The 7,709-nt window shown below is 47.1% G+C and overlaps 1 protein-coding gene across 1 annotated transcript; it reads left to right on the top strand.

The window, feature by feature from the left end:
• The first annotated feature begins 845 nt into the window (after window positions 1-845).
• Window positions 846-2,650, top strand: LOC119294040 (benzyl alcohol O-benzoyltransferase-like). The gene has a single exon (XM_037572320.1). The coding sequence runs from the start codon at window positions 875-877 to the stop codon at window positions 2,351-2,353; it is 1,479 nt and encodes a 492-aa protein (XP_037428217.1). The 5' UTR covers window positions 846-874; the 3' UTR covers window positions 2,354-2,650.
• Window positions 2,651-7,709: the final 5,059 nt, after the last annotated feature.

Raw genomic sequence — 7,709 nt, 5'->3', positions numbered from 1 at the left:
ACCATTGGCCTTGATGATCTCAACTATGACTCGTATTGGGATCATTCGTCCACCCAAGACACGGAGGAGGCCAAGGAGGAGGTCCTAAAGGTGGTGGCTGAGGATTCGTGATGCGAAGAAGGCCGAAGAGCGCGCTATCATGTTCATGAATCCAAACACAATGGATGAAACCGCAGGAAAGTATTGGGAGCTCACTCATGGAGAAATTTTGGCCTCTCTTCAGAATGTTGGTGGTGGCTAAGGGGGTGGTGCTGATGGTGGCCGAGGGGGAGGGGGGAGGTGGTGGTGGTGATGGTGGCCGAGAGGATGGTGATGGTGGCCGAGAGGGTGGTGGTGGTGATGATGGTGGCCGAGAGGATGCCGAGGTTGATTTCTTAGCCGAGGACGTCGTTTGAGTGGTGGTGGCCAAGATGGTGGTGGTGCATGCCGAAGATTGGCTCGATCCACAACATATACATGTTATGTTTGCGGTAATTTTGAATCAAACATTGTGTTTGAAGTGATGTCTTTTGGGTGAACTTCGCATGTTTAAATTTGAAAAACGCGGTGATGAAACTTTACTTTATGATGATTATTGCTATCCATACTTTAATTTGAGTGATTTTAAGATATGCATTGTGTAGAGATTGTGTTTGTGCGGCTAGTATACAAAACAGTCATAAATTTGATTTTACTCCGCTAACTATAACTATAGGGATCGGCTAGATGCGGCCATCATTAAGAAAGTAAAATTTTACTCTATTAACTTTACTTCAACTTTTACCTACAAATGCCCTTACCTACCAATAACCTACACTTAGATATACTAATTCAGAGGGAGCTGATGTTGCTGCTGCTGTATAAATAGAGCTAGCTACCACGATGGGTGTAAGCCATGCAAGCACGGTCGATTGATAACCAGGGGACCTACATTGCTAGAATGGCTGCTAGGACGGTGCTAGATGAGCTGAATGTGCGGCGGGGCACGCCATCGTTGGTGGCGCCGGCGCGGGCGACGCCACGGCAGAGCATGGCGTTGTCGGACATCGACAACCAGCCAGTCATGTGGTTCTACAGCACCGTGATCCACCTCTACCGAGGCGACCCGTCCAAGGGGCTCATCGACCCGGCGTTGGCCGTGCGCGCTGCGCTGGCGGAGGCGCTGGTGCACTACTACCCGATGGCCGGTCGGCTGCGCGAGGAGGCCGGCCGGAAGCTGGTTGTGGACTGCGCTGGGCAGGGCGTCATGTTCGTGGAGGCCGACACGGACATCGCCATCGATGATCTCGGCGACGTGCGGTACCCGCCGTTCCCGCGCTCCGAGGAGTTCATCTACGACGACCACGTCTACAAGGCGCCCCCGCCTGGCGTGCCGCTAGTGCTAGCTGCAATCATCAACCAGCCCCTGCTCTACGTCCAGGTGACACGGCTCAAGTGCGGAGGCTTCACCGTCTGCCACCAGAGCGCCCACTGCATCAGCGACGCCGCCGGCTTGGCGCAGTTCTGGAAGGCAGTCGGCGAGCTCGCCCGCGGCGCCAGCGCGCCGTCCATGCCGCCCGTATGGACCAGGGAGATTTTCAACGCGCGGCAGCCGCCACTCCCTAGCTTCCCTCACGACGAGTACCGGGAGCCTACGGACGTTTGCGACGGCGACCGGATCGCATCCACGCCACAGCGCGACATGGCGCGCGTCCAGTTCTCCTTCGGGCCGGGGGCCATCGCCGCGCTGCGCAGCCGGGCCGCGCCGGGAGCGGCATCGGCGTCTCAGTTCGACCTGGTGGCCGCCTGCGTGTGGCGGAGCCGCACTGCGGCGCTCGGCTACGCGTCCGGGGACGAGGTGCAGCTGATGATGGCGGTGAACGCGCGCGGCCGGCGCATGGACGTGTTCGGCCGCGAGATCCCCGCCGGATACTATGGCAACGCGTTCGCCTTCACTGTGGCGCGCTGCGCTGCCGGGGAGCTGTGCGGCCGCGACCTTGGCTACGCGGTGGGGCTCATCAGGGCGGCCAAGGCGAGGGTGACGTACGAGTACATGCGGTCGGTGGCGGACTTGATGGTGCTGGAGGGCCATCCTGTGATCGCGAGGAAGCGCACGTTCGGCGTGTCGGACCTCAGCCATGCCGGGTTCGACGAGGCCGAGTTCGGGTGGGGAAAGCCCGTCTATTCAGGCGTCACCACGGACGCCCACCGCGGCGCCACCTTCTTCATCCGAGGCAAGAACGAAAAGGGCGAGGGCGAGACGTTCGTCGGCATCTACCTCCCAGCAGACTGCACGGGAAGGTACCGGAAGGAGGTTTTGGCCCTCACCACCAAGCTAGAGCCGCTTATGGAGAAAGCATCGTCAGCTCCACTTGCCCCGCGAGCCCGCTATTAAAGTGGAAATAGACTTTCACCTTGCTTTATAAATAAAGTCATACGGCTGAACGGTGTAATATAAATGAATGCCGTCAAAAGCGTGTGTATGTCAAGCGCCGGCGAACAATAACACGGGAAAGGATGGACCAGGAATGCCGCTAGCGCTGGGACCTGCACTCATTGCCGACAACCCTAGGAGGGACACGACCCCTACGCATCGCAGCCGCCGTCGAGTCCAACACTGCGGAGTAGGGTTTTCACTCATAATGCACGAAAGGTGCAAGAGGAGTGAACATGACACCCGTAGGCACTAGGAATGAAAACGGCGCGGAAACGGATAAAACTGGGTGTTACCATATTTGTTTTCATATATTTTTTGCAGAAGCAGAAATGAATACAGAAACCCCGGAAACGAATATGAAAACAAATACTACCAGAAACAGACACGCAGCGAATACATAACAGACATGGAAACAAAACGGTTTGTCGACCAGAACTTAAAACCTCCTTGAATCATAGAGAAATATCAACAAAAAACAAATAAATTTATGGAATTGTTAACATGACTACAAAATAATATGGTTATGCTAGCAACATAGGATAGTATCTCTACTCCTAATGTCTCAGTTGGTAGGTCGCGTTCCGGGTTTTATTTTCGTCCCACCTAACCCGGCCTATTTTGGTACTTCTTTGGTACTACTTCCCACCTCCCTCCCAACCGCGGAAAACCAAAGAAAAACCCGAGATGGAGTCCCGCACCCGCACAACCTCCCGTTATTATCATCTGAGATGAACGAAAAAAAACCAGAAAAACCGCTGGCCACACACCGGCGAAGATTAACCAGCGAAAAAAAAACGGGATTAGTCTCGAACGAGTACTCGTGCCCTCGAGCGAGGTCTCGCGTGGATCTTGCGAGTACCAAACGCAGACAGTGCCCTCCTTCGCCCGCCGCCGCCCATCGGTCCTTCCCCGCCATCCCACCGCCTGACTCCATTGCTCCGGCGCTGGTCCTGTGCACAACTCCCCGCTGAGCGCTTCGAGGATCCGGCGCGGATCAAAACCGCCGGTATCCATCGCGCCGACGCGGATCCCCTTCTGGACCTGAAGCTGGACAGGTCCAGGACGTGGCGCCAGCGCCAACGGCGTACAAGATCCGCCCTCCAGGTATCACATATCTGAAATTTACATCCAGATCTGAAATTTACATCCATACACAAATACAATGGTATGAACCTACATAACAGACAGGTTCAGGACGTGGCACCAGCGCCGACGGCGTACAAGATCCGCCCTCCAGGTATCACATATCTGAAATTTACATACATATCTGGAATTTACATCCATACACAAATACAATGGTATGGACCTACATAGCAGATCTGAAATTTACATGATTTCATATACACAGCCATCACATACACACTGCCAGCACATACACACAGCCATCGCATACACACATTGGATACTTTGTCGTAGCCTGCCATCGCATACACACTGCCAGCACATACACACAGCCATCGCATACACACATTGGATACTTTGTCGTAGCCTGCCATCGCATACACACTGCCAGCACATACACAAAGCCATCGCATACACACTTTGGATACTTTGTCGTAGCCTGGGTGCAGTTGGAGCACCATGATGCTTAGAAGAAAGGTGGAGGGCTGGCCTAACCAATATGCACTAATAAGAAAACTAATAAAGGACCCATAAGTAAGAATACCATCACCAAACGGCATTGCAAGGAATGAAAAGACTATTTAGCTCCTATGTAGCTGTTATTTTGAATTGCATATTATGATGGAACCAATGTCCCTAATAATATTTCAAAGATGAAGCTCTCAAAGATGTACTTGTGCCTTTTGCTGAATGTGTTCTATGTTTAGATTACCATACTTGATTTGCTGTTAAGGCATAAATGAGAATGTGCAAGATCACAGTGTTGCGGGGAGTATGTATAGGGCTCAGCCCGCGGGAGTGTAGCGGCCGGAAAAAAACATCATCTAAGATGCAACTTTTGATGAAAAAAAGGAGATGTTTTTTTTTCTTTTATATTTTTTGCGGGAGAGTAGGAGCTATAACTTAAAGAGCATGTCAACATAGCTACTTACAAATGCTCTGAATGCATGCTTCAGCGAAGTCATCTCATAGATGAAGGAAAGAAGGAGCTATAACTTAAAGAGCATGTCAACATAGCTACTTACAAATGATTTGAATGCATGCTTCAGCGAAGTCATCTCATAGATGAAGCAGCCTAAAAATCACAGATATTAGCCAAGAGAACAAGCAAGCAAGACATGCAACTGAATGTTAGATAGGAATGCTTGCCTAGCAACCATATGTTGGACTTGGAGCCATACGAAATATAAGCAACAAGTTCAGTTATTTCAAGTATTTTTCCTACCTGATTTTCTTAGAACACACTTACTGAGCCATATATTTTGGTCCTTTGTAAGGAATATATTTGAACACTGAAAAAAATACAATGCATGGTGAGTAACCTTCTAGGATTAAGTGAACTGTTACTATCAAATAAAGCTGCTACTTATCAGAAGCTGACCAAATAAAAATGCAGATAGACTTACTCAATTTATTAGCAATCTAACTAACCTGAAGAAGTCCGGTAAGTAGAACAAGTCGGGCGGGAGGCACAAGCATGAGTGAATCTGCGAACTGTTGCACTCAAAATCTGCTTAAAGTTCAAGATAGAATAAAGTCGAGGAACTCAATGATTGACTGTTGATGCTTTGAATTAAAGTACCTTCTTATTCATGCCTTCAAGTTCGCCATCTCTCTTGCGTTCATGTTGCATCTATTATATCCATCTGATCATCTCCCAGGCCTCAAAAACACCAGAGCTAGCGGTCATTTCATTTGCGAATGGGTAATGCAAGAAGCAAAGCCGGTGAACATGAACAAGAAGACGGCATAGGTACAGGTAGTGTTCACTGTACTATGAATACTTGCTTTTCTGCTAATATTGCGCTTCTTGCATAATGTATTGCAGATCAGACGAGCGTAAAACATGCTGAAGAATACAATACAAACTTGATACCCGTTGATGAACAAGTAGATGCTATTCGCGCGATTGAACCCGGTATATAAAGTGTGAAAATATTGTGATGTGATGCCTGACGTGCAAGTCTAACAATGACTTGTACCATGCTTAATGTCTTGCAGCACCTACGAGCGAGACAAACATGAAAGATGGTAATCCAAACATCATATCCATAGTTGCAGATGTTGATCCTTTTTACACGACGGAGACAGGTACATGATTGATTGCGTGCATACCAGACAAATATTGAAGTTGTATTCATGCTTACTATACTCTACAGATGGACCGGAAAGGGTAAGGCCTGGGTACCATGATGATGGTCAAACATTTGCACCTACGGCTAGCCTAACACTCGATCATGCTATTCATAACATGTAGCTACAAGATAATTCTCAAGGTATCCACAGGCATGATATCCACCTTCCCAACCGTCGTTTTATTTGTTTTCTTATTTGTATTGATACATGCAGACGACACTGCTTCCGAACATCATGAAACTCTATCATTAAATAATGAATGCAAAAAATACGCGGATAATGCAAGGGAGCAGTACAATGCAAGGAAACGTGCAGCTTATCGGATTAAACGAAATGAGGATATTGTCAGCTTACAGAATGAGAATCAGCCGGTAGTTGCAAAATCTGGTGAGCTTGATGGACACTCTTAGTTTGATGTGCATACGTATGTTGCTTAGTAGGTAATATTGTGCTTATATCCCGGTTAACAGAATATATGATGCACAATAATTTGCCACTTATTAGATCATAGGGATCTTATCAACGCTCGTAGGCGGGCTGTTTATCGCAACAAGTTGTCAGATGATTTGGGTAACCAACAAGTCATTGGGAAGTCTGCCCGTCGCCAGACTCTATGTGATATCACAAATGTTCTCGAAGATAGGGAGAGAACTAAACCTAATGTCCAAGATGAAAATGCACTTGCCCTTCAATCATCAGGTAAGCTTAAAGAGTATTATCCATGATATTCGGTATGTCAAAACCATTTAGCTGACATGTGTTTGGACAACCCAGCTAACTCTAACTATACAGCATTCTCGCATGATGCGTCAACGTTTTCTATTACAACTACGGGCCTTTCTGGTCTCATTAATGAGAATGAAAGTCAAGGTGATCATATTTTGAGTACTCATTCAACAAATTGCTCACATGTTTCTGTTATATTCTCTAATATTTGTGTTTGCCCCTAATGACATCTGATGCAGTAGCAGTAATTACACCCAAGAAACAGAGGATAGAACGGAAGCAGAACGCAAGAGAGACCATAGAAACGCATTGAGAAGGGCCTCCTATCGGCGGAAAAAGCTACCTAATGTCCGAGATGAAATTGCAAAGACCCTTGTGTTAACAGGTATGGTTCAAAATGTTTTTAACATTATAGTTGGTATCGTCTTAACCAATTAGCATAATTTTGTTTGGTCAAATCTGGTTCTCCAGACAACCCAACCAGCTCGGAGTCATTTCCAAGTTCAAATACGGTGTCATCTGGAATCATCTGTGACACCGAGCATCAAGGTGATCATATTGTTCCTAATCATCCACCATTTTCGTGGGTGTATCTGTTTTATTCTCTAATATTCGGGAATGTAATCTTGTAAGACACCCAAGAAGCAGAGCTTAAAACGGATGAAGAACGCAAGAGAGACCATAGAAACGCCCTGAGGAGGGCTTCCTATCGGCGGAAGAAACAATTTACCGTACAAGTTGAACATGCACACAACCTGCATTTATCAGGTATGCTATTAATGATTTAACCATTATGTTACGAACCGTTTTTATCAATAAGCAATAATATGTCTGGACAACTTTTGTATGCAAGGAAACCACACTAGCTCTAACTATACATCATTCTCGGATGATGCGTCGGCATTTCCTGATTCAATGGTGGTCTCGACTGGGATCGTTAATGACATAGAGCTACAAGGTATTGTAATTTTGTTCTACTATAACAGAAATTGCTTCCATCTTAGTTGCATGTTTTTTTTATTTTCGGTAATGTTTTTAATGGCTCCAGACGGGATCTTGAATGACATACAAGAAACAAAAGAAAGAACTGAAGAAGAACGCAAGAGAGACCATAGAAATGCCCTGCGGCGAGCTGCTTATTGGAGGAACAAGGATAAGCGTATCCAGGATCAAAACAAACATGCATCTGCTACTTCAGGTATGCACTTATGTTTAATATCCGTTTCTATGGCAGTCCCTGCTATTCTATATGTGACTCCTCCAAATCCGATAAATCAAAATTAACTAAATACGAATTGAACTTATTTTTGATCCAGACGACCTAAATAGC

The sequence above is a fragment of the Triticum dicoccoides genome, chromosome 4B, assembly GCF_002162155.2.
Source record: "Triticum dicoccoides isolate Atlit2015 ecotype Zavitan chromosome 4B, WEW_v2.0, whole genome shotgun sequence".
NCBI classification, from domain to species: Eukaryota; Viridiplantae; Streptophyta; class Magnoliopsida; order Poales; family Poaceae; genus Triticum; species Triticum dicoccoides.
The sequence above is the reverse complement of the archived record's forward strand: the minus strand, read 5'-3'. Positions and strand labels throughout refer to the sequence as shown.

What these genes read in the sequence shown, in the direction of transcription:
- LOC119294040 (XM_037572320.1), top strand. Translation starts at nt 875, where the DNA reads ATGCAAGCACGGTCGATTGATAACCAGGGGACCTACATTGCTAGAATG.